This window comes from Xyrauchen texanus, chromosome 50, assembly GCF_025860055.1.
Source record: "Xyrauchen texanus isolate HMW12.3.18 chromosome 50, RBS_HiC_50CHRs, whole genome shotgun sequence".
NCBI lineage: Eukaryota > Metazoa > Chordata > Actinopteri > Cypriniformes > Catostomidae > Xyrauchen > Xyrauchen texanus.
The window spans coordinates 8,553,540-8,581,505 of NC_068325.1; the positions used below are offsets into that span (position 1 = coordinate 8,553,540).

At 36.9% G+C, this 27,966-nt stretch overlaps 1 protein-coding gene across 1 annotated transcript; it reads right to left on the reverse strand.

The window, feature by feature from the left end:
* Positions 1 to 1,335: 1,335 nt before the first annotated feature.
* On the reverse strand, positions 1,336 to 27,920 carry LOC127641339 (structural maintenance of chromosomes protein 3). Its single transcript, XM_052124301.1, has 29 exons — positions 27,718 to 27,920; positions 27,057 to 27,132; positions 26,780 to 26,818; positions 26,598 to 26,665; positions 24,918 to 24,989; positions 24,755 to 24,834; positions 24,579 to 24,657; positions 24,201 to 24,318; positions 20,558 to 20,733; positions 20,331 to 20,411; positions 20,007 to 20,171; positions 17,434 to 17,555; positions 16,796 to 17,009; positions 16,534 to 16,637; positions 16,193 to 16,292; positions 15,336 to 15,496; positions 15,088 to 15,229; positions 14,350 to 14,500; positions 14,070 to 14,222; positions 13,025 to 13,176; positions 11,407 to 11,565; positions 8,286 to 8,393; positions 8,072 to 8,180; positions 7,395 to 7,642; positions 5,723 to 5,935; positions 5,421 to 5,609; positions 4,928 to 5,105; positions 2,483 to 2,589; positions 1,336 to 2,322 (listed from the first exon to the last, which is right to left on the reverse strand). Exons 1-29 carry the CDS (start codon positions 27,730 to 27,732, stop codon positions 2,251 to 2,253), a joined length of 3,651 nt encoding a protein of 1,216 aa, XP_051980261.1. The 5' UTR covers positions 27,733 to 27,920; the 3' UTR covers positions 1,336 to 2,250.
* Between the last annotated feature and the right edge of the window lie 46 nt (positions 27,921 to 27,966).

The following is a 27,966-nucleotide window of genomic DNA, read 5'->3' on the forward strand; positions in this document are numbered from 1 at the left end:
TGACACAATAAGCACCACTATTATATGTTGCGTGTAGTTGCTGGGTCAAATCTGGTGGATCTGCAGGGCGTGAGTCTTGCTAGTTTTACAGTTGCACCTATAAATACACAGATAATAAACAACTACAAACTTTAATATTTTTCATTTTTAAATTGCAGACGCCTTCTTGCCAATCGCCTGAAAAGGAAGCCAAGTGTTAAATGGTAATAAAATCGTAAGGACCTCCTTCTGCAATTTATTAATTTTATTTCTTGTGGATTCTGCCATGAATTAAATGCATGAAAGCAGCTACATAAAATCTGAATTAGAGGAAAACAATACTCAATAGAATGAATAGTAAGCCAATCATTTAATGGCATTCGAACCGGTCACATACCACACTATAAGTTATGTCTACCCTATTAAAGACTGCAAGTTCATTACTGATGTTGACTTCACATTGTGAACAAATACCCCCCAAAAAAGATGATTTTGTTGGCAGCTTAATGGTTAGGCAGGTTTACCCCTTGACGGTAAATGTGACCCCTGTGAAGACCCATTGAGACAACATCTGTTCTCCCAGCAGGGCACTGCTCACAAAACTGACAAGTCTAATGGGAACCTGACAGAAGCACAGACAGACTCACTCAATGCAAAGTCCAAGGTTACATCCTAGGACCAAGTGGTTACAGGTTCGACATGGCACCTGTCGCCAAACAAATTAACTTGTGCAGGGAACGTCTGTGAAGCAGGGACAGATTTATACATGGTTTCCAGAGCCCTCGCTGTGGTTATAGCATGGTTTCATCTGTTGATTATGTTAAGGGACTCATCTAAAGCGTGAGAGAGCAAATCTGGCATAGTGAGGAGTGTGAGAGGCAAAGAGAAGTGAGATGGGACAAGTTTGAAGGATTCTTGGATCAATTTAGTGGTCAGCGGAGCAGATGGGGCAGATAAAGAGTGTGGTTGTGGTGCTGTTGGACATGACTCACCTTTAACGAATGGATTACAACCCTCTTACAGACAGGCATGATGATTTCCAAAGCCCGAGCTCTACATGTCACAATCTGTGTAAACTCAACTTCATGTGACTTTTGGACTGAAAATACCATGTGAAGTATTTTAAAAAGGAGTTGATATCTTGAACAAAAACGTCACAAAAGATCCAAATGTAAAAGGTCTTTAAAATGTAACTGAACAAGAGTAATGTTCTGAAGTTGAATACTTAGGGTCAGGGATTTAAACTCCCAGTATGAGAAATGGTATAAGTGAAGTTTGCCTTTTCAAGAGATAATCCTTATGTATGACACAGTGTCATCTAGTGGCAAGAAACATTACTGTAAATTAAGTCGTTGTTGAAAAAGTCCTTGCGGGGTAATTTTATTGTATTTTAGAGCAACATAAACCACATTAAAAGACTGACTATATCACAATGACCTAAAAGAACATGTGGAAAGTTATCGTCCAAAAAAAAAAATAAAAACATAAAAACATCTAACCTCAGAAAACGTACAAAACAAAACTATATATATTGCTTAAAAAATGCATTAATGATGTTTCATGCTGGTTTTTAGCAGTGAGAAACAAAGAACAGTTTTGACATTCCGACTGCAAACCACAGTTCTTTAGTTTACACCTACCTTTGTATACAGTCAACCATCTACATTTCTTCCTTTCCTGCTGATGTTTATATCACTTACCCGCACAGTGTTGCAAACCAGTATGACTTGCATTCTTTTATGGAACACAAAAAGTGTTAGGCAGTATGTTAATCTGTCACTTTTCACTTTCATTGCATCTTTTTCCTGTAAAATGACTAAATAATCAATAGAGAACATTCTGCCTACCATTCATTACCTTTTAGATTCCACAGATGTGTCATAAAAGGTCTGGAACAAAATGAGGGTAAGTAAATAATGACAGAATTTTTATTTTGGGTAATCCCTTTAAGGATTGAAATTCCTTAACATTTATCAACTATAAATAACTCTGAAGCAAGTATATTATGAGCACAGAACATTTAATCAGAATAATAAAAATGTTTTCAGTGTTGCATCCTTGAAATATGAGAACCGACAAAAAGGAGAAAATATAAAACAATTGTAAAAAATGTCACTAGCATAACCTGTTCAGATACAACAAGACAAAAAAAATAAAATAAAAACTTTTTGCATTGATTCCAACCTGGCTGTTCAAATGTAAACACAAAGTTGAAAATGGGGATGAGAGAAGAGAAACTTGAGTGATAAAGTGGTGTAGGGGTGTTTTCTCTTAGCCATGAGTGGTGTCATCCTCCACAAAGTCCTTCGCCTGCTCTGCTGAGATCACATCGATGTGACTCACCTATTGAAAACACACACGCACAAAATAAGCCTAGAGATCTCACCAGGGCAGCTTTAACTATCTTGACAAGACTTCCATTCATATATTTATTTTCTACAAACAAGACAAATTTGCATTTGCTAATGAATTCACACGTCAGAGTGTTAATGATGTCTGTTACCTTGTTTCTGAATTTGACACCATAGAACTTATCGGCTGACTCCAGAAGCTCGGGTCTGAAGGTCGTGGTGATGAACTGAGCGTGTCCTGCCAGCTCTACAATCATATCTGAACAACAACAAAAAAAAAACACCTTCAAATCCACTGGTTTTTTTTTTTGTCTTTTGAATGGGCCAATTTAAAAACCCTTAAGGTTGAGCCCTGAGAGATACATCAGTTAAACTATATTAACCCATTAAGCTCTGAGGGTGTGTTTAAAGATTTACTGTTTCAGTGGCATACACGAAATTAAAGGCTTATAACTCAACATAAAAAAACAACGTGGCTCAAGTATTTGGTATCATTTTAAAGAATATTTTACTTCTCTCGGTCTAAGAAACATCTCAAAAAACAAAAACAGTGAGCCAAAATACAGTATAACTGGCTTCTTTTTCCCTGATTTGACACTATATATCTCAGTGTGTAAATATGGCTCCGAAAAACTTTTTTTTTTTTTTTTGTTCCTAATCATTTCACCTGTAACGGAGTACAATTTTGTGTTGATACAAAGCAATCAAAAGTTAGAGCATTACAAAAATAATTCATCCAATGTCCAAAAGCCTTTCCAAACAAATACAAATTTAATAATTGTACATAAAAACTAATTACACATGCAAACACAACAATTACTGAAGGTTTGCATAGCAACCAGACATGACATTAGTAATGAGATTTCACAGAATGAGTTTCATTTTGTGCCATTTGAGTCATCATTGAGCCATGTACTTGGCAACATCTCCTGGTGGCCATATGTATCACATGACTCTCTGCCCAAATATGGAGGACTTCCACCACTGGTTGGAGCAATCTAAACCCAATAAAATTAGTTTAGTGTTCCATGAAGCTACAGCATTTCAGAGGATATCATCTGATCCAGGAATGCGAACATGTTTATAGCCAGATAGCAAGATGCCAAATAGCCAGATGCTGTGTGCACATTGTGCTTTGTGTGGGTTATCTGAAGTTCACTGCATCCGATTACTTTGTGTGTGGGCTCGTTTTAAAAGATAATTGCCTCCTCTATGTAATGGTATGTGATATTTTATGTTCCGATTATGTTTTATGAAGTTATATGTGAAAATGTGGCATAAGAGCAAAACTTGTTCACATGAAACATTTATGTCTAAGACATATACTTCACTATTACTTGCTATATTTTTGTCTCAGTAAAACAAATAGGCTGGTTGTATTCAACTCTTTAGGATTTCAAGTACAATAATGTATAATGAACATTGCAACATTTTAAATAAATGATCAAAACAGAACCCATCTGATTTGTCTGCAAATTTCAAAGCACTTGTTCAGTTTTGGTCATAATGCTTATATGCTTTTTAAAGTAAAGCTTCAAAGCCCGACATGGGCAATTTATGGCCCGCCAAATAGTTATATCTGCTCCCCAGCTCATTTATCCTAAAAGCGTTTTTTTCATTGGATAATTCAGTAATCTTGCATTGGGATGTAAAGCACCTCCACAAGCATTTATCATGCTCAGGGTTGTCAAATAAGAGATGCAACCGCTCCCATTTGAGAACAATTGGAAATATTTGCCTAATGTTATAATTATTTTGTGCAATCTGGCAACCTTGCATAAGTGCGCGCTCTTTCTAGATCTCTTTTCCCCTTTGCGATCTCTAGTGCGAAATTCTGCTCAAAGGAAAAGTGTGTTACGGCCACTATGTGTCCATTTTTGAGGCTACTTGTGCTGTTTCGTGCTATTAAGTTTGCAGGCAAACCTTCTCAGTGATCTCGGCATCGACACACGGAGGGGAATTCACTGACACGTGAGCAAAAGCAAGCGAGAGACAAATATGTATTTTCTATTTGTGCAATTTATAAATGTTGAGGTCCCTCACACCTGTATGTTAATCTAACTCTTGCAGTAATTATTTATAGTCATGCAGCCTCTTTTATTCAGTTTTGTGCTGAATGAAAAACCAAACCAGTGGCGCAAAAACCATTGACGAGGCCCGCATCATGACCCTTTTAGTGCATAAATGGGTAATGTTTGAAGAATGAAATAAGTAAACTTAAAAAAAGGAGTACAATTTGGACCCCTATGCACTACTTAAAGCCCGATGTGACCCCTTTAACAAAATATTTGCCCACCTAAGCTTTTAAACGATAGTTATTAACATTTTGATGATTTTTTTTTCTTCTTGAGGGCGAGCTTAAATAGTTAAAATATATATTCACATTTATATTAACTGGCTCATTTCATGAGCACGCCTTTTCTCAAAGCCAATGTTACGGTTCGGTTTTGTTGATGTAACGCTTTCTGGCTAAGATTTAAGCCATTTTCTCTGATCAAAAACAGAATTATGGCATTTTGTAAAACAAATATAATAATGATAATAAATTGGTGAATGAAAAGTAGGTGGAACCCTAATGTAAAGTTTGCTGATGGTACCTGACACTGCTTTTCTGTGTTGGGCATCCAGAGCCTGGTCAATCTCATCAAACAGGTAGAAAGGAGCAGGGTCACATTTCTGTATGGCGAAGATGAGCGCCAGTGCAACCAGAGACTTCTGACCTCCAGACAACTGCTGCATCTCTCTCATCTCTCCCTGTTTACCTGTGAATGACACCTGAAACACAAAACAAATTAAATTCATCAATTTGAATGTATGGGATAGAGCCTCCCCACCACCTATGACAACCAGATAACAATTAATTTCATATTTTCACTGACACTTCCACATTTTCGGTATGGAAAAAAGATGCAATGAAAGTGATTGTGCCAAACATATCATTTTGTGTTGCACACAAATCAGTCAGTCACATGTGTTTGGAAACAACATGAGGATGAGTAAATGATGACAGAATTGTCCTATTTGGGTGAACTACCACTTTAAATATGCATGTTTACAGCATACACATTTGAGTGTCCCTGATCTCCTTACCCTGATGCCCACTCCAGTAAACTGATCTACACTGGGCACGCTGCTCTGGGAGGATGATCCTCTCTCACTGTCCGCTCCCTCCCCCTCATCCTGAGACTGACCACCCTCAGTGTCTCCCTTCTTCATCACCAATGTGGCTTTACCACCAGGCACCAGCTTCTGAAACACCTCGCTGAAGTTCTTAGACACCTGCATGGAGAAACAAAGAATAAGGGAGTTTAGGAATAAAAACCTGAAAATGTTGAGATATCAACAAACAATCCTGTTATCAGAGGTTGACTGAGTATGTCTGATAGTTTTACCTGTTTGAAGGTAAGCTGTATGGCCTCATACTTGCGCAGCTCCAGGACATTCATGAGCTCCATAATGGATTTGTAGCCTCGGTCCAGCTCTTCCTGCCTCTTAATCAGCTTCTCTTTCTGCTCAGAGAAGTTTACAAACTGGTCCAGGGCTTTTTTATTCACATGGCTGTATTTCTTCAGCTCTGTGTTACACTGCTCCAGCTTTCTGAATAACTACAAACAAACACACAACAACACAAGAACAAAGATGGAAATCAAGTCCTAACAAAGTATTTCTCAAACTTAAAGTGACAAGAGACAATTACGAATTAAAGACAGCCTCTTTTATAATAAAAATAATAAACTTGTAAAAGAGACCAGATGAACACAAGGAGTGGCGTAGGCATGCTCCTATTCGTGAGAAAGCCACAAATATCATGTTCTTCAGAACGAGATCTAGTAGATATTATAGACCAAACCCTAAGAGTTACCTAACAAAGGTTTTGCAAACCACTATGTTTTCTTAAGGGAATTGCATGTGGTCAAGAGATTGTTATAAAAGTAAAACATTTTATTGAATACATTTTTTTTTCATTTTAAACCATAAAATCTAAATAAATAAATACATAAATAATCAAAATTGAAATATTGTCCCAAATATTCATTAAAGGGCTGCACAAATGACAAACCTCATATAAAAGAAAATGTACAATAAAAAAGCTAATTTAATATTTTGTTTGACCTCTAGAGGTGGACAAACAAAATTTTCTGGGGTTAAAGGATCTTTTACTGAAATAGTTAAAATATTTAACCGATTTAAAACCCTATTTACACCCAGTTCGTGGAAAGCAGCAAGAAATAATCTGAACTTGTCAACTACATCCATTCTGTTCAGGTGAAAATCACTTGAATGCATATACATTTTTTTTCTTCACAATTACGAATTCAGAACTTAAGTAGGAGGACTTTGTCACGACTTGAGAGTGCATAGCACTGAAGCACAGTCTCTTATGAGAAAAGTCCTGAAGTTCGAGAATCAGGGACAAAATTGGCATGATTTTGCCCTCCCTTCTCAACTCCATGCACTCAAGTTCACCAAGAGGGGGAGAAAAACTGAGAACACAAGCATGGGGTAATGACGAATGAGTCACCTCTGTGTAGGAGGCCTGTGATACAATATAGGCCCCAGATTGGAGAACTGGAGAGAAAGAAGAGGATCAAATAAGAGAAACAAAATGAGAGCTAGGTGGGAGGACTGTGAGACAACAGGGCGAGTAATGGAGGGGGATGAGAGGGAAACTAAAGGTAGACTTGTGCAGAGGAGGACAGAGGTTTTTTTAAAGGGTACACGGTCAAGTCATGATCTTTACAATACAATTGTGTAATACCAATTCATAACCTCATTTAAAATTATGCCGCATTTATGAGGTTAATGAGCATGCAACCCATTTTAATAATTGCTTGTCCATCTGTAGAAATCCACTCAGGTTGTCTTAAGTCTTCTGAAACTTACCAAATAAAATAATACTGTCTTTTCATGTGCCATTATTTGGTGTTTTCACATCACCTTTCTTTTTGTTTCACAGAAACAAACCAGTTAACCAATTTGTCTCACTTTGGTGAATTAGGAAAAATAAGGAAATTATGACTAAAATGAAAAGTGCATTACAGAAAGCAAAAAAATACTCTGTACCTGCTTGAGAGTGAGTGTCTGGTACTTCTCAAAGGCCTCTTGAGGCAAGGAGCCCAGCTCACGGATCTTCTTCATGCACTCTTCCTTTTTCTTCAGTAACATGCCCTGTCTGTTGGTCATCTTCTCCAGCTCCTTGGTGTCATGATTAATGGCTTCGTTCTGCTCTTTCTCAATGTTCTTCCAGCGCTCCATACTCCTCTGGTGCTCCTTTATCTCTACCTCTGTCTTATCGATGAGGACATCCAAATCTGAGTCATGATAAAGAGACAGAAAAAGTATATTCATGCAAACAGATGAATATAGGCAGCTGTTAAAGAGGTCATGGGATTTATGTATATTTTTCTCCTTGAGGTCCACTGATAATCGTCAGTTAAGTATTTCCTACAAAATAATATGTTTTTTATGACCATTTTCCACTCTCTCTCTGCTCCTCTTAGCACTTTGCTGCATGTTTTCTGTCAAGTCTAATCAAGTCTAATGTGGGCTGTCAAATGTAGTCATCTGTCTTATGTCAGTCTAATGCGCAGTTTCAGCAGCTTAGTTTCAATACGGGTTTTTTTTTTAAGTGTAGAGGAAGTTTTTAAAGTTACGCTATGCTCAGAAGATCTATGAAAGTTTGATTCCTTATGATGTGTCCCATTTAATGGCTATGATATGGTTCTGTGTTCTTCACTCACCCTCAGAGCGAGCCAGAGTGTCTTTTATCCGCTTGTTGATGCCATCCAACTCTGAAGTTGTAGCTGTGAGGACGGTTCCTCCTTCAGTTTCTCTTAGTTCATTTAGTTCCTAATCACAATCAAACACAATTTAAAGTTGATGATGCATTCCATATCATATTAGTTACACTGGCGAAGAGGAAAAACACAAGCAGTATCTGGTATCTTCACTGACCTGCTCGACTTGGTCGAGACGTTTGCGAAGGTTCTCATTGAGGTACGTCTCCACCCTGGTCATGATTCCCTCCAGCTTAATTCTCTCATTCAGCAGCTGTCTGTTGTCCTATGGCAAAAACAAAAAAATCCCTTTGACTGATGGGCTAAAAGCAACACGCTCTGTTTTTAATAATTCATTATAAAGGATTAAAATAAACATCTAAAATAATAAATGAAACTAATATATATATGCTAAAATGAATAATAATAAATTCCTGTCTGGGAACACAAAAGCAAACGAATTAGCAAAGCAAATTAAGGACAACATAAAAATAACTAAGGCTAATGATGTGGGCTGGTTATACAACATTTAAAGTAGCTTTTTAATTGTCTGACGTGTGTCTGGCTGAACTGGAGGTGGTAATGAGCTGCAGCTGTGACTTCAGGCTTCAGTGGTAATTCTCCTACACATCTCATAGAGCTTCACACTGACTAACACCTCTCAGATGAGGCTGCAGCCGCTGTACAACAGATTTCACAACAAGCCTGAGAGTTAAACACTCACATCTAGAACTGCCAAATGTTCCAAACGGCAAAATTACTTACTGAAGACAAAGAATTCAAGGTTATTAAGGACAAGCATAAAGCCTAAAATAACTACTTTTAGCTGTTGCAGCTTATTCTGGCTAAGAACTGCCCACTAGCAACTAATTCTTCCTCGGGTTCTAACTGTAGCAGCCACAGAATTTTTTTTTTTTTTTTAAGTACAACTTTGTATCATTGGACTGATAAAAATTAGGGCGGTCAATTTAACGTGTTTAACGCACTTCCCCCAGACCATAATAAGGAAGAGTCCTGAGAAATGCAAGCTTGTAGTACCACCTGTTTACTCGAGAGGGCAGTAAGTGAAACTTCAGCTGTATGACCAACGCGCAGTTTATAAAGTGAAGAAAACACTTCAGCAGACAACACCACAAGCATACATTACGTTCAAAACACTTGAAGGAGCGCAAATGCGAACTACGGGATCTCAAGATGCGTTTAAAGATTGAGTATTAAACTATATTTAACTTGACACAGTGACCTAAACATTTTATTTTTATGACGCAACGCACCAGAGACGCGACAAGCATGACTGACACAGGTCGTTCGGTCTTTACCTCACAAATATTGAATTACCAACAAGGTTAAGGAGGTGTCCTTTAAACTGTTACACCGTTTTTACCCAGTCAATCTTTATTTAAGAAACATGCTCCTTCAAATAGATCCACTTTGCTCCTTCTGTAATGCTCTAGATGAATCTGCCCCTCACATTTTTTGGGAATGTGTTCACGCTGTAGTATTTTGGAGAATTTTTTTTTTGTTTGTACGTACCTCTATTTTAACTAGTTTTTCTTTGCTTTATAAAAGATGTTTTATTTGGTTTTCATAGTTTTGATAACTTAAGTTAATATTTTCTGATTAATCTGTTTATTTTTCTTGCCAAGTTTTTTTATACATAAGCGTAAATTTATGTCTAATAAAGCCCCTATTTGCACTTTTTTGTAAAGACTTGAAATATTATTAAAATACTTTTTGTACCTCCAACAACTCCAAAGCATTAAAAACCATTACACTATGTAATGAATATAATGTCTTGGCATTATTGTAAAATATATGTGTAGTATTGTGTACTATGTAAACCCCTGGCTTGTTTCTAAAAAAAAATAATGTCTGATGCAGGTGTACATTGACGGATCCTTAAACAAGCCCTCATAATAAATCTCCAACTGATTGACAAATTCACTTGTGAAATGGATTGTTGTGAACTGTATGCCAATGATTGGCTTATGATCAATAATATGGTAGTAAATTGTATTGTCTTATCAATGATGAACTCTTCTGCTACAAGAATGTCATGCATTTTAATTATCTGAAAATGTATTATATATATATATATAAAATTTTGTAATATTTAAAGATTGTATAATGTATAATTATTTCATCATTATATATTGAATTATTGTTATGAGTGGCTTTCTCAGCAAATATTTGTATATGCGATTAATTAATCAGGACTAGGGTTGCAACGGTATGAGATTTTCACGGTATGATAACAGTCTCATAAAATATCATGGTATACGGTATTAAACAATTACTATTATCAGTGAAAACAGAAGGGTTATTTTATTTATCTATTTTTGAGCAAACACTATTATAATTGAAACCATTTATTTTATTGATGTATAAAAAAAGTCTCCCTTTTGAAAATAAAAATAAATAGAAAAAATAAGAAAGCTAACGGAATTATAGTAAACAGAATTATAAACGTGATAAAAAATATCATGTAAATATAACATGTCATATAAATAAAGCATGTTAGTTTATATGTTAAATGAACTACTAAATGAAAAATAACTTCAGCTGTGTGAGCTTTTAAAGTAATGTCCTCTGATTATTAACAGTTAATATTAAGATTATTAACAGACTGCTCCTGTCTGTACCTTTAACTCAGCGCTTCTCAACTGGTTTTGCTTCAGCACAGATTTTACATTGGAAATCAAGTGTCGACCTGCCATAGATTAAACATAACCTGTATTTAATGTATCCTGGGTTGCATTTCCTTTTATGTTGCATAGTTTTTTAATGGTTTTCCAGTACAAGGACATGTATCAAGTGACAGTTTTGTTGATGATGTCAACAACAAAATCTACAGGAAGTTGTCTCTCCCCCTTTTAAAAATGTAAGAGCATATTTACTTATATGGGCCCATTATTATCCCATTTGTTACCTAATATTAAATATTTATACACATATTACACAGAAGGAAAGGCTCCTCATTACCATGGTTAGGTCAGTGTGCTAGTCTTAAATAATAGTAATAATAAATGTATATATTTATGAAAAATAAATACTAGCTGAAACACATCTTGAAACTTTAACTACAACTGCCACTGTTGATATAAAATATAAATATAATTCAATTAAAAAAATTTTTTAGCGATTGACAGCCCTAATAAAAATATATGCGCCCTACGAATTGTGTATAGCCAGCCAGTCAGATTTAAATGTGCGATTGAGAAAGCTCTTGCCATTGGGTGCAATATGCATTAGATGTTCAGTGAATGGTCCATGGGTAAACGTAATGCTGACATGTGTACCTGCTGCAGTTGTCTGATCTCATCATTGAGGTCATCCACTCTGCGTTGGTCCTCAAGACTGAGTTGAGAGAGCAGGTCAGTGCCCAGTTCTGCCTTTAAAGACTCCCGCGTGCTCTCCATGGCGTGCAAGCTGGCCTCCAGACTCTGAAGACTGCGTTGCTGCCGGACACAAGAGGGAAAGAGAAATAAAATCATTCTGATAAAAAACTATGTCTGATGACACAAATACTGGTATCATTTGACAATTGGCTGTTTTTAGTAATGTCAAACTGATTTATTGGCTACTATTTGGCCTTTAAGTGATTATTAGCTGATACCCGGCTCACTGTGCTTTTTTTTTTTTTTTTTTTAATCTAAGAAAGCCTTATCGATGGATAATGCACACTTCTGATTTCAATTATTATTATATCTGTAAATCAAGAATAAAGTTTGAATTAAAGTAGTTGCTTCCACATCTCACATTCTGTCCCTTACAATAATAATAATTATATATAAGTCATGCATAATATAGCCATTAACTTTGCATTTTATTGATCAGTTTCTCTTTTAGAGTACAAGTACTAATATTCCTATATTATATAGTAGTTTCTCAATGAATATGGCAATTAAAAGGTCATGCATAACAACCATTACAAAATGTTGTTTAAAATAGTTTAAGATGACGTATAGCATCTCACACTGTAGGACATGTCAACCCAAAGTATTTAATATCCACTTCCTATAAGGTACAGTGGTAAGAAAAAGTATGTGAACCCTTTCAAATTACCTGTATGTGTGTATAAATTTGTCTTAAATTCTGGTTTGTTCTTTATCTAAGGGGGCTTTCACACTTGGTTCGATTGCCTGTTCCGAACCCGAGTTCAATTGCTCCCCCCTCCCCCCTGCGGACTGTGTTCACATTATATATTTGTATCCGAACCGCGATACGCTTGCGTCATCAAGCTGCAGCTGGTGCGTAATCGTGTTGCTTGATAACCGCGAAATGAAAAGGCGTCAAAATTCAATGAATAGACTTGCTCGGTTCACATTTGTTCTTCTTTTTTTTTAACCTTTGGTTTTGTTTTCAACATCAAGATACAGAAACACACTTGCGTCTGTCTGCCGCAAAAATACTGAAATCGTTCAAAAGACAGCGGGCTGTCCGCCGAAGACAATTTTTGCGAAGGCAAGCAGAAATCATCTCACTGCTTGCAGTGCGTGTGCGTCAATCCCGCTTTTCGTCAAGGTAAGTGTATACACACACACGCACACACACACACGCACGAAAGTAAACCCTTTCCGCTCATTTTGTGGGGAATACTGGCATAGTGTATTCCCCACACTTAATAAACTTGATTCAGCAGTTAAGAACGATGCAGTGGGAGAGGTATGGCAAACTTAAAAGTTTGTGTACTGTACTGTAAATGTGTTGGCATATGCACATTGTGTTTTTCTATTTGATGAAGATGAGATCAAATTTTACAACCTATTAATGCAGATCAAACAGCTAATTACAAAGTTCATATACTTTTTCTTGCCACTGTATATAATGGCCACCCAGCTCTCTAAATATTGGCATCAGCATCTTTGAAAGGACCATATCAGTTGATCTCTAATCTCATGGATGTAAATGTTTTACCTTAGGCATGAACGTTTTCTCTGACTGCTGTCTCTTTTCTTTCAACATCTTCATCTCTGACAGTATACTGTCTCTGGATGCTTTAAACTTCCTCTGTTGGGTCTCGATCTGTTGCATCTGATTCATCAGTTGATCAATCTCATTATTGATACGTGAAGTATTTTGTTAAAGAACCAACATAAGAACTCATTTCACAGCACCTTTTTATGTCCGTTCAGAAAAGTTAAGTTACAATCAAAATTTGAAAGCACTAAATGCATTTATCTGAGGCTGTGAGAACAGAAGTGCACTAAAATACTTTTGACAGTGTTCTATACTTCGTTCTTGAGCAATCTTCTTTTTCCCTTTTAAACTGGAGCTGAGATGTTGGTTATGTCATAATATTAGTTCTGACTCAGTCACTGTTTAAGAGTTGGACTTGGTTCAGAGTTGGTTAGTGTGAGTCGTCACGAGAGGAATGAAGTTTTCAAACCTGCTTTTAAATGAGCACTTGAGGCCTTGAGAATCACATCCAAAGAAATAGATTTCTCGTCATTCTGTGACCTTGTGCTATTTAGATCCTGGCTGATAACACCAGTATGAAACAACTGCCTGAAACACACAAACTCGCTTATTAAGACCTAAATTCTTTCCCCATTCTGTGACACTCCACATTTTGCCCCAACTTGTCTTTGAGACTAAGCTTCTGCTTTCTTTTTTCAGATTTCATGCCAGCTGATCTATTCAGCTATAAAACATTGAATGAAACAGAAGACATCAATATGTCAGCCTCAAACAGATAATTTTCCCACAATTCCCTGCATTTAACAACCTCTTTACTGTTCTAGTCCACTCATGATGCCCTTTAGCTGTGGATGAAGTTTACACTCAATAACGGAAAGATTTCTGAGACTAAGGCAGTGTCTCAACCTAGTGAGTGCCTACCCTATACAGCATCAGCATATAACCATGATGGTGAAAAATCCTGTCTAAGTTGACTGCTAACTTGTCTTTTGTAATAATTTATATGTTTATGTAAGCTTGTTTTTTTTTTGAAGGAGGATATGTTCAATGTTTCTTCTGAGATTTTCATTCAGTTTGGCCTCCAGTTCTCCAAGCTCCTCCTCAGCCTTCCTCATGTCCTTCTGCAGTTCCAGGCGGGACTTACGAGTATCGTAGTATCCACCGGTTAGAGCACCACGATGACTCACCTGATCACCTGTACAAATACATGCAAAAACAACAACCTGAAGTAAAAAATTAACAACTACACCGTTAATTTCAACATGACCTTTCCTCGCATTCAGATACATAGAAGGAAACATATGTTTAATCAGTTTATTTACCCTCAAGTGTGATGCAGTCCATGGTGAAAGCTCGAGCCAGCTGAGTGGACACTTCCATACTGCGGCAGATCAGCGTCTTACCAAACACATGCTTGAAGGCCTTGTCGAACTTCGTACTGTAACGGAGCTTGCTGATCATGGGGATTGCATCCTACAGCAAAAGCGCAGGAGGAATGAGAAAATACTTCAATTAATTTTAATTTAAACGCTGAGGTCAAAAGAAAAAAAAATGAAACCATTTGAAGTCTGCATTCACAACCCATTTTAATTCCATATCATGGCAAGTTTGACTAAAATGAGATATTTAATGAGATCATTTAATTTGTCTCCATTTTATTGATAGGGAACTGATTGGGTGCAAGTTTGCAGAAGGATTGTGACATGGAGGCTACATTCACCTATGAGAGCATCTTGATGTATCCCAATGGCAATGTTTCTTTTTCAAATGTCTCAATATTTGCTATTATTGCTGTAACATTGGCCACTATTAAATTAATGCTGGTAAAAGACTGCATTTACAACAACGGCAATATACAAAAATGCCAAAATAGCTATTTGGCTATTACTTAACATTATTTCTGGCCAAAGTGATGACAGCCAAAGAGGATCATGGTTTCAGAGGTGAAGCTAGCAATTACATTTCAATGTCTTTCTTTGGCAAAATGTGCACGATAAGCCTACGATAAATTTTTTCGAATTCTGATTTCATGTTGACTTTGTGGAAGAAGGCCAGCTCACATTAGTCTCAGGGTAAGCGGTGTCCCTGACATCCAGTTTGCTGAGAGGTAGGAAGGTGACCTCTCCAGGCAAGTTCATCTTATTAAACTCCATCAGTATCTTGGTGCTCACTTCATCCGTCTCCACAATGTGGTAAAACAGCCTAAACAAACACCAGCAAATATTACCATTTACTTACTGCCAAAACACAACATCTACTGGCAATTTCTGAAGAAGCAAAGAATATAATACACCAGAGTGTGTCTGACCTGGTGCCAGCAGTCACCTCCACACAGGTGTAAAAGGCAGGTTCACACTCAAAGTTATTCATGACAATGCCGTGGTAACCGTTGATGACGTGCTGGTTGATGCCCTTCCGACGAAAATGCTCCAATACTTTATTAATGCTGTCGATACCATTCAAAATAGCCTGGAAGACAAGTAAATGGCACACAAAAAGTATGTAATTTAATTTTGAGCCCTGATGATGATCCAAGAATTTAAGGATCTATGTCTAGATTATGTATATTGATGTACATTTTTGCAATGTGGGATGAGTCTCTAAAATGAGTGGCTGACTCAATAGTCCAAGAGAGATGATCCAGCCGCCAAGATGAGCCCAAAATAACAATTTAAAAGAGATGGTTCATAGATTAGCCAAAACATACTGAACTGATGTGGGCGTGCATTTACATGACTTTAAATAGATAGAAACACATTCTTTATTGATTTCAGAGGGCATGTTTAAGGAGTTGAGATGTTTTTTTATTATTATTTAGAATCTTTAGACAGAATCAGATAACAAGAAACTTTAAAATGAGAGAAATTCAATGTGAAATAAAGGAAGACAGAACTTCATTTTACCCATCAGAAGTGATAGGATTGTGAGGGGGTGCAACAGGGTTTAATATTATTGGTTAAAATTACTTTTTGAACAGCTTGCAAAGCCTTGGTTCTTTTAGTCTTTTCAGAGGTGGAAAAAGTTATTACTTTACAAAGAAAGAGCATTATTTTTGCTCTGTAAAATAATGTGCCGATGAATCGTACACAATAAGACCTGGCACTTTTATTAGGAAAGCCAATGTTGATTTCACTCTTTCGCAGCAGGTCCGTTTTCATTTCTAACCTTTCCGGTGGCGGCTCGCAGTAGCTGTTGTTTCTTCTCCAGTTCTTCTCGTTTGGCTGCCAGTGCCTGCTGTTCTGCGTTCTCCTCTCTCCACAGGTAGCTGCATAAGGGGGACAGACACACCCATTAGCCCTGGCTAACAAACACCACGCCTGCGTTTTGATCTAGCACAGTCCCGGCCTCAGCATGAGACCGTATTCTATAGCCCAACAGGAAAGCCTTACCCTGCTGTGAGACCTATGGCTTATGGATTATTAATAACTATTATGACGGATGAGGGGACGTATGGTTCATACAGGTAATTAGAGAGTGTGGGATGTTTGGGAACCAGAGTATCTTACTTTCTCTCACTCTGTAGTTCATCCTTACGGTTCTTCACCTCGTAATACTTTTTGTCCAGCTCTTCAACGCGAGTTTTCACTTCATTCAGGTCCTGGTCTAATTTCTGTAGCCAAAATAATAGATCAAATCTTATATGCTTTCAAAGCAAAGCAGAACCAATCGAAGTCAAACCAAAACATTTATTGTTACTAATGTTACCAAATTTAGCTATCAAATGGTTTCAGTTATTTATTGTAGGAAATCTACACACATAAATCTTACATTGTACTGTTCCAGGTTTCTCTCTTTATTAGCTTCTGTATCCTCCAGGTCTTTGTGGATGGCGGCAATCTGCCGTTTCTTGTCGTTGATGGCCTGATCCAGAGACTTCAACTCTTTCTTGATCCATTTGTCCCTCTCTTCCTTAGAGGTGAACTGGCTACCACGACCTTGTTTGGCGTACAGGTCTGTTCGCTCTTGTGTGGCTTGAGCCAATCTAGGAGTGAAAGAATAAACGCATATGAATAAACAACACCAGAGCAAAACACGCCAAGCAATGGTTACAAATAATGAGAATGGCATTCGTAATTCATTTCAATTCCTTAATGTATTTTTAAGCAGAGTAAAATATTCAGTAGGAAATATAGGGCAGGTCTTGATTTTATCCATTGGGATTTGATTGTGAAATTTTGCCATTGATTGTTTTTTTGTTTTAATTTAATTGTATTCATCAGCAGAAGAGAATATTTGCACCTCGTGAGAATGTTAATATTGGTCAAGGACAAAAATGGATTAATCTAACTTAATGTGATGTATTTACCAGTGAAACGGGAAAGAAAATTGCTTTCGTCAATTCTCTTCACTGGGACTTTGCATCTGTCAAACACTCATAGGGACTTTGAACAGTTTGAAGACTTTACCTGGCGATTCCCCGTTCTTCTTTTTCTTTCACTGTGTTAAATTTGGGTTCCGTTTCCTGTAGCTCCTTCTGTTTTTCCTCAATCTTCTCCAGAAGCTTCTGGCGCTCTTTTAGCAGCCGTTTCTGATGGTGAGAAAGAAAGAATGAAGTTGTAAAGAAGATTATTTATAGGAAGTCTAAATACACCACATCATGTGCAGGTGTGTGTGGAGGTGTTTATATTTAGATGAAGAAAACTGCCATTTGCAGAACCAGGTGTGTAGGTTCAGCGGCATGAACAGAACAAAGGGGATCTCCATCGGAGCAAAACTACATTCATATTCACCAGTCAAAGGGCAAATGACGCATTTCTGCCTCTCCTTAACAGGAAAAGGCTGCACACACTTGGCCAGGTGAGGCTAATCCCTCTCTAAGAAAAGCTAGGATGCAGAAGGGCTGACCAAAAGTGTGTATTTCACACATATAGGGATACACAAAGTGTGTGTTTGTGTGCGTCTGGCTGTAAGCCCAGACTGGAGTGAGTGTGTATAGTCAGTGACGCAGGCGGAGACACTGTGGACCCTCTGTTCACTAGAGCCTGCCAACATTTCCTGCAGCTCTCTGTGTGTATTCATGAGTGTGTTTGCGTTTGCAAGCAAGTGTATGAAACACGTGTGTTTGTGTGGATGCTGTATTAGCTTATTTTTGCAGTGTGTATTTTATTGAGGAAATGAAGGCTTTATATTTACTCTTGTACACATGTGCAATATTGAAAGGAAATTTTATGAATTTGGTACTGAGTAAATATAAATGTAATCAAATGTAGCTCAGGTTGATTACAGTGTTATTTCTGGGTCAAAACTGGTCTTTCTGTGGTGGCTGACATACTCGGTTATCCACAAGTTCGAAGTTGGCATTAATGAATGTATTTTTATGAAAAATAGTATCCTGAACACATTTAGAAACTACAAATGCCACATTTGAGAGAGAGAGAAAAAAAGTTGATTCCACTTAACAGAGTAGCATATTTAATATGAAACTGCAAAGTTTGTAAAAATGCAACTGCTGTAAAATTGTGACACATTTTAATAATGGTGATGTGATGTGTCTCTGGTAAAACCTTTATTTTGTTACATCAAATTTCAAACCAGGCTTCAGTCACGCTAAAACGCACGTCTCAGATGAGAAGCAGCGGACGCAAGATGAAATTAATTTGGACAAATTTTAAATGAAAAAACCTGGATTAATTCTGATTTTATTATTTTAGTGTATTGTAATAAGGTTTGACATTAATTCTCCGAGTTCTGAACAAACTTGTCAATGCATTAAAGTCAATCAGATTTAACAGTTTCAAATCTATCTCTGGGGGGAGTAAAACTGCCATTTAGCTCATTTATTCAGAGCTGAAATAATTATTAATTATATTGACAATAGATGTAAAAGGTAACAGCAGTTTTTCTCAATTGCTAAGACACATTTCATGATACAATTCACCATTTACTCAATTTTAAAACTACACACCAGTCTGTATAAACTTCAATGTCAAAATTTTACTTTAGCTTCAAATTCACACAGACCCATCAAGCACACAAACTATTCCACTGGCTAGAACACATAAGTGGGATCAATTGAAAGCACTGCTACAAAACCCTAATGGTGCATTCACACACAACGCAAAGCAACCGTTTCACACGGTGTGATTACACACAAAGTCAATGCAAAGACGCGATTAGGAGGCGAATGAATCGAATGGTGCGACTCGAACACGCAAAATCGCATTACTAAACTCGAGCGGAAAATCCACATTACGCGTTGTCTCGAAAGCCTATCAGCATTGAGATTGTCCGGATGTCACTGAAGTACTGACGTAGTAGCAGAAGAAATCAGGGAAAAAGGATGAGAAAATGGTTGTAGCTGTGTGGGCACCCGGATTTGTATGACACAACATCAACGTATCTGGGACTTCCACAACAGACACAGAGCAGCAATCGTTGTGATATCGGCCATGGTGGATGGCGGAAAGATAAGTTGTCATAGAAGCCCCCCCTTGTCCTTTTCCGGAAGAGAAGGGGGAATACCCGCGGGTTCGCGTTACTCGCACGTACACAAATTAAACCCAGCGGTCAAACTCGTGCGAGGCAAACATTTTTTTCAAGTTGTATGCGAACGCACCATAAATCAACCAGGAAGAATTTTGCAAGTCAATTTGTATATGTTTTTATTGTTTTTTAGTTATAGCACATCATACTGTGTACAATAAGGGAGTAAACACTGTAAGGCAATGTACAAAAAGTTTAAGTAGCCTATATAACGTACTGTAAAGTGATGATGGATGAAAAGCCCTTTAAAAAAATATATATAAATTCAGTTCGTCTACAGCAAAAAAATGGTTTCAAAGTACAGAGAAATTAGCATAAGAAATATAGCATATCGTGAGTTTGAGAATTTTATATACTGTATATTTGTTTTAAATTAAATAAATACAAATGTGGTTCAACAACGTACTTTATATGCACATAACAGTTTCTCTAAACGTGTGCATTGAGTGCATGTGTGCCTGAAGCGGGTGCATATGTTTGTGTATGATAGTCTCACCCTCTGTTCGCTGTTTCCTGCCAGCTCGTCCTGCAGATCTTTGGCTTTGAGTTCCAGTTTGGTCCTCTGTTTTATCTGCTCCTGTCGTTCGGCGCTCAGCTGCTCTTTCTCCTCCTTCATGGCTGAGATTCGAGACTTCAGCTCCCTCACCACACGTTCTGTCTCCTACAGACACACAGAGAGTTAGACAACATGACCCAATCAAAGCTACTATGTGACATGAGCAAGTGTGGTTTTCAGACAGCATTCTTCCCGTTTTATTACAGAAATGTATTCAACGTTTTCAAGAAATCATAACCGTATGGTTGTTCGGTGACAATTTACCTCCACTTTGTCTCGGGCATCTTGTTGAGCATCTCGCAGTTGTCTAGATTTGTCTCCACAGGTCTCTCTCTTACTGGACAACTAGACAAGTAAATGACACATCATCAAATCATAATGCTGTTCTAAACGTACATATGAGCAACAAAGGTGAGTACCTCTGATTATACAGTGCTGAACATTGTGTTCTTCTCTATTACAACCAGAATAGACTCAGTGAACATGTGTACCTCATCCAGTTTGGCCCTGGTCTCATTGAGCTCCTGGTTGTAGATGGTGTACTCCAGAGCTCTCCTCATTTTGTCCCATTTCTGGTACTGTGCCAGTTCTTCCTTCTCGTCCTCCAGTGTGTGTAGACGCTCCTCGATGTACTTCAGCAGCTCATTAATCTTCTCTCTCTTACCCTCTGCACACACAAATACAGGAACAGGACTGTTCATTACAAACCTCTAATTATAAAAGCTCTTTTCAAGTAGAAAAAAGACATGTCTACTGCAGTGTGTCCTTCACCACTACTCGTATTTCTAAACACTGGCTACACACAACCAACATACACTCACTGAGCACTTTATTAGGAACATTATGGTCCTAGTAAAGTGTCGGATGTGGTTTTCTGATGTTGTAGTCCATCAGTAGTTAGTTTTACTACAGTAAAAAGTGTTGTTATTTGAGAATTAAAAGGCCTTCTAATTCATGTTTTCTCCGTTAGTGCCGTTTAGAATGCGGGGGGCTGTTTGTTTTAAACTAGGTTCATCACCAATACATAAGAGTTTTGCAACAGAAATTCTGTACCACATTCAAAAGTGTTTCGCACATCTCACTTGTTCACAAGCACAAATAAAATAGTCTGTTGTGCGGTTGAGACTAGTCCGCGAATTACCGCAACTGCTCTGCACTCGTGCATCTCTATACTTGATTGAGCCATGTTGATAATTGATCAGTGTAGCGCTGTTTCATTACAACTTTGAAGCGAGCAAAATGTGCTCCATAACATAATGACAGGGAAGGGCTCATTAATTTTCACAAGGAAAGCACTAACTGATTGTTCAGTGAAACGTTGCAATCCCCTGCCATCCTACGTTTCAGAAATTAGCTTGAGGGCCACATGAAATGAATCGAGTTTGACACGTTATGCGGTGCCTTCACAGTGAGCATATGCGTGTATGTGCCTTTCGCAGTGAACAAAGTGCACAGTTGACTGGGGCTGGCAAGCATTATGTTGTGTCAAGAATATTAAATTAACCATGTGAAATCCCAACAGCGGTGCTCATAATTCAGCAGTGGCGCAGCTGCAAAATGCACATAGGGAAAACAGTAACAAGGCATTTCCGACTGCAGAACTGCCGCTCACTGGATGCATTTAGTTTTTGGCACCATTCTGAGTAAACTCTAGAGACTGTTGTGCATGTAAATCCCAGGAGATCAGGCAGTTACAGAAATACTCAAACCAGCCTGACTGGCACAAACAATCATGCCATGGCTGAAATAACGGAGGTCACACTTTTTCCCCATTCTGATGGTTGATGTGAACATTAACTGAAGCTCCTGACACATATTTGCATGATTTTATGCATTGCACTGCTGCCACACGATTGGCTGATTAGATAATCACATGAATATGTAGGTGTAAATATTTATTCTTAAAGTCAAAAATGCCAAGTGGTGTAACCGTCCAGTGACGGTAATGTTGGCTGAGTAGTGCAGAAAAATTATCTTTTATTAACATTTCTTTTTTTTTTTTTCACAGTGTTTAAAAACTGATTAATATCAGAACTTTTGTTCACCAAATCCAAGTCATGTGTAACCAACATGTAGGTTGACATTTTTTTGTTTATGTTGAAAAAGACTCTCTTGACTGATAGTTAAGTAAAACTTTTTTTTTGCTGCAAATGACCACAGACATCTCAGCTCAGGAGGTGCTTTGTGCTCAGTTTGCTTTATTTCCACAGAACAGTTTATTGTGACCACAAATCTACAGCCTATACATCTGCGATTACAACATACAATAATACAAAAACACATTCACCTCGAACCATGATTATCATCATCATTATAATTATTATTTTTACATTTACAATTGTTTTAATGTCTTGATTTGTGCAAGTAATTTTCCACCTGCATGTTTAGACGGATACTTGCCTGACGGTAAATGGAAAGGTGGTTATATATATATATATATTTATTTAAATGTATCACTTTGTTATTAATTGCATTTTTTGTTTGGAGTGCAATTTGAATTTAGAAATGTATTTGATTTAAGTAAATTAATTTAACGTATATAATTAAAAAAAAAATCTAAATCTCTTAAGTAAGAATAATCACTGATCCCTCAGCCCATGGGTTTCCAATGTAATTTGATATTGTGATAAATATATATATTTGTACAGTACAAAAGTGCAAAAGTTTTAGGCCCAAACTTTCAAAGTTAGGATTTCTTATAAAAATAATGACATAAATAGTTTCCATTAATCAATGAATGTCATAAAAAGTCCAGGAAACAGAAAAAGAGCCAAATAAATATTCGGTGTGACCACCTCTGCCTTTAAAACAGCCCCAATTCTCTTAGGTACACCTGGATAAAAATGTTCTTGGTTGTTGGCAGATAGGTTGTTCCAAGCTTCTTGGAGAATTCACCACAGTTCTTCTATCTATTTAGGTTGTCTCAATTACTTCTGTCTGTTTATGTAACCTCATATTGAAACAATGTTCAGTGGGGGGCTTTGTGGGTGCCATGACATCTGTTGCAAGGCTCCCTGTTCTTCTATTCTATTTGCATAGTAAAGTTTGGGAGTATAAAATTTATTTTTCCTATTGACACACTAAAGCAGCAGATATAAATGACCATCTTAAGACAAATGCTTTTGTGAAACATCTTATGTGCCTAAGACTTTTGCACAGTATTGTATAATGTGAAGGAGGGAACAAAATGAATTTATTAACACACATGATGTATCTTCACAGACGACAAAATACCTGACCAGCAGAGATTGCACGGATGAAGTAGGTTAGTTTTTAGAACAACACGCATTTTAACTGCACTTAATTTTCTTCCAGTTTCATTTAAATGTTATGTTCAAATAAATACAAAATAAAGTTCAAAGTTTGAAATCAAAGTGTCTTGCTTTATTGTGTAGGCTTAACCCTGCTTAACTTAAATTACCCCATATACCACCTAGCATCCAACCAGCGGTAATACCAGTGTTTGTCGGTTTGAATGTGAATTAATTAATTACCGCATGGACCAGCCGTGTAAATATTCATGTCTATCCATCACTGACTGCGTGACTTCGCCACTTCCTGTGGAGTTTTTTTTCTGTGACCAGGTGGTCAATCAAATCTTGGTCGTCCAAGACTCTTCTCATCGACTATAAGGGGCAGCCCTACTTTCTACGAACCTGACACATGTTTTCAAATAGATTTTGAAAAGATATCTGATTTTTATCATATTGGACAACCTTATTTGTCAACGACCCATATGCTGTTATTTCAGGACAATTTTCCCATGTTGTTTAATCTTTTACATATGAAACATTTTTGTCCTAATACTGTATGTTTGATAGATGTTTAAATAATTTAATAATAATTCAAGTTTGGTCTGACTGATGGGATACTGATTTGATAACATAATTTAAAGATACACATTCATAAATGAGTTTTGATGAGAAAAATGGGAAAGTCTAAAATATATCACCAAAACTGTGATTCGTTTATTATGTAGCTAGGAACAATTCTGTAGAAATCACTAGTCTACAGCCATTAAATATTTTGACTTTTTAAGACTAAGTGGAAAAATGCAGCTGGTAAGTTTTGGATAGCATGACAAAATCACCCTAATAAAATGTTTCTTGTATAAAATAAGGGTCTATATTCTACCTGTTTCCTTCATGAGCGAGATACTCTCCTCTTTACGCTCATCATAGACTCTGGTGCCTGCCACCTCTCTGAGCAGCTTCAGTCGCTGAGAGTCCGGAGCTGTTGCCATCTGATTGATCTGTATTCATGTTTAAAATAACAAAACGGATATAGTGGAATACAAGCAAGTAATAATATAATGAAGGATAGAACAAGCAAATTAACTTAACGATATTCAATCTACAATATTAGCACCATTTTTATCCCAAAAGCAAAGTTATTTTTTTGTAAAGAGATTATATTGTTTGTTACTTCCCAAAGGGCATGAACATTTGTGTTGCTATCATGGTTAATGATTACATTAATTACAAATTAATGGTTAATTTGGAGAGAATGTACCTTTCCCTGCTTGACGATGTAGTAAGGGTTACTGCGGGAGAAACCAGCACTTTCCAATAGATTCATCACATCATTCTTACTGAAACAATGTAAACAATTCATTCAGCTACAGTTTGGATCATTAACTGCATCAACATTTTTTTGATATGTTGAGGTGTTGTGAGAACTGAACTTACGTGACCATCTTCTTGTCTAAGAAGTACTGGTCTTTCTTCGCTCCGATGACACGGCGCAGAGACACCTCTTCTTTATCAATCTTAATAGAAATATCAAAATCATATTATTCACCTACATTAACACAAGTAGCACAACACTGATGTGACACAAGTCAGCTCTCACCGGCAGCCTGTTATCGGAGTTGTCGAAAATAATTTCCACAAAGGCGGAAATGACACGAGGGCCAGTGCCTTCCTAAAAATAAGATAAAAAAAACATTATCTTCATTTCATGCTGAACAAATGAACATATCAAAACCAGAACAGAACATTAACATGTTAAATCGACAGCCCTACAACATGTGTCCAAAATTTTTTTAAGCTCAACAGTAACATATACAATATATAGATCCTCATGTAGGGCCCTAAGATTTCCGCTCAACTCATAATAACAGAATTAACTATAAAGCGCAGAATGTCACGGAATTTGACATATTTGGGATCAAATTCAGGTAAAAATGCACAACTGATCAAATTAAAATCATTATATGTCCTAGTGCGATGATTAAACCAAAAAGGCAGAGATTTAATGAATCAAAAAGCCTATAAAGGCTACATGAGCTGCACGCTTCAACAGAAAGTGAATGTCATAAGCCACTGCTTATACACTAACCGCATCATTAACATCACGTGAGCGCTGTGTGTGTATTAATGACAAAGAGCAGATCACTTTATTTACTGTGAAGCACGCAGCACATGCAGACTATATTTTATAAAATTAAATCATAGCCTTTTGCGGTTTAATAAACACATTAGCCCATTTAGCGAACTGCTTTTCCGGAGCTGAGAAGTGAAGCTGTCAAAGACATCCGGGGCGTTTGCATAAAACTGTTTTAGACTAGTCTTACTAGTTGGTCATCTAAAATGTTGATCTTAATTTGTTTCGGTCAGTTGCAAACAAACCAAAATGTAAGACAGCACACCCCTAGGCTAACTTCTGTTTACATTCCATGTTACCATGGAAAATAACTGTCAATAGCTGAGCCAGTGGGGGCTTGAGCTGAGACTTTGTAGAAGACTTCGACTTCTACGATGGTAACAAAATGCCATGTGTTTTTTTTATTTGGTTAACATCACTAAATTAGTTCATAAGAATCAATTTTGTTGCACTGTAGTACTCTAATAAGCAAATATTTTCAGCGAATGAAAACTGTATCGAGCGTCCACTGTCGGACATTTCTTTAAAGCTGTTCAGTGTCTTACGTTTCCCACAATGCAATGCAAATTAGACTGTCTTACTAAAGACAACTGTGAGCTTGTTTCATGTAACAGGCTTTCTATGGTGTCTTTAGCTAGTAAAACTAACAGTTAGATGCAGTCTTAAGTTAATGGCTATGTTTATGCAACCGGACCCAGGTTTCCTCCAAAACAAAAGCTCCATTTAACTAGTCACGTGAGAATGAAATATATTACTTCTGTACAGTAATATAAAATATTCAATGTAGTAGAAGTAATAATATTAATGTTAATATATCAATAATAATACCAAACCAAATAATAATATTAATAATTAAATTAAATAAACATGAAATAAAAAAGCTCTAATTTTGGATTGTGTGAGGATCGGTATAGACGCTAATAAACAAATAATGCAATGGTATGTTGAAAAGTAATTGTTCCGTTTTCATTTTAGTGAAATTCTATAAATTAATTTGATTATATATATTTTTTCATGATACAATTCAACTAATAAAACCAAGAATTCAAATAACGCAAAACACAGAATTTGGGGAAAAAATAAAACAGATTTCATAGGACCCCATTTGTCATTTAAAAGTATAGTAAGACATTTAATTTAACTCACATGCAACAGAGCCAGACGCTGTTCTGGTCGAAGATGACTGAACTCATCGCTGAGCACAAACTGGATGGCTGAGAGGGGGAAAAAAATTTAAATAGCATACGAACTTATCGCAGAAATAAAACTTACCAGAAGCGCCCATAATGTATACATTTACTTTAAGTGTAAACACATTTAACACTTACCGTAAAAGAAGTTACTCTTCCCAGATCCATTTCTTCCAACTGTGAAAAAAAAAACCACACAAAAAAAAACAGTAAACCACTTAAAGCAGAGAGAATCATACCTGTTGCACATTAAGCATGCTATGATGAAAAGAGGCTCAAGATGTTTTTCATAGTACATGATTGACAAAAAAAAATCATTAAAGATTAAGCTGCCCACTTTATTAGCTTTTCAATGCATTTCTGATGTAATACACAAGAAATCATCACATGTGAGAGGTGGGACAGACAGTCTTACCGATGACATTGTGTTTGGAGCTGAAGGGGTCAACCACAGTCTGATCTCTGTAGCTGCGAAACCCCTGAATAATAACCTAAAAGACAAAAACAAATACATGTATTAATTACACTGTATAGTGTTCATTCAATTCCATTTTCACATTGTGCAGTGAAAAAACATGCTCTCCAGTATAAAAATTCAAACAAACCCTAAAAAAAAAGAGATGTTTATGTATAACAGCACTTTGTGTATTTATTAATGTGTAGGCTGTGTATTATTACCAGTACGTATACAGTATAAGCCTATTAGTTTTTGTATTTGATTAAGATATAGCTACATTAACTAACTTTACTACTTATAGTTTAGTCACACCCAGCTAGTGTTTGAACAACAGCATGAGTTAAAGGCAGATTTCAGAAGTAAATATGCAAAATAAAGATGATATACAGTGTTTCGTTGAATTGTTTGGATTGTTCCCTCTGACAGCTGATGCTACTGCTAAAGCTAGTTTAATTGAAGGCCATGTATTCGTCTGAAACCTACAGCCTGTCGTGATAAGGACTTAAAAATGCCCTTTTGCTCACATGTTGGATCTGTCTTAGTAAATAAATACTTTAAAACGCACATTTCAACATATACATTGTAAGTGTGCATGCAGCGCGTGATCTCATTCACTTACCTGTTTAATGTACATGGCGGTTTTGCACACAAAACTCCCCTTAGAAACCAGTCGAATAAAGATGGAATAAAAACCCTCCTCCTCAGAGAGAAGAAGGGCTTGGGTGAAGATGAAATGCCTGCACACCTGATAAATTTTTCGATTTTTAATCTATGTGTGAAGTTTTATTTTCCCTCCCCTCACAAAACACAAATAATAGTCAAAATGGCGACAGAGGCAAGACGAGCGGACGAGTCTACTTGAGTATTA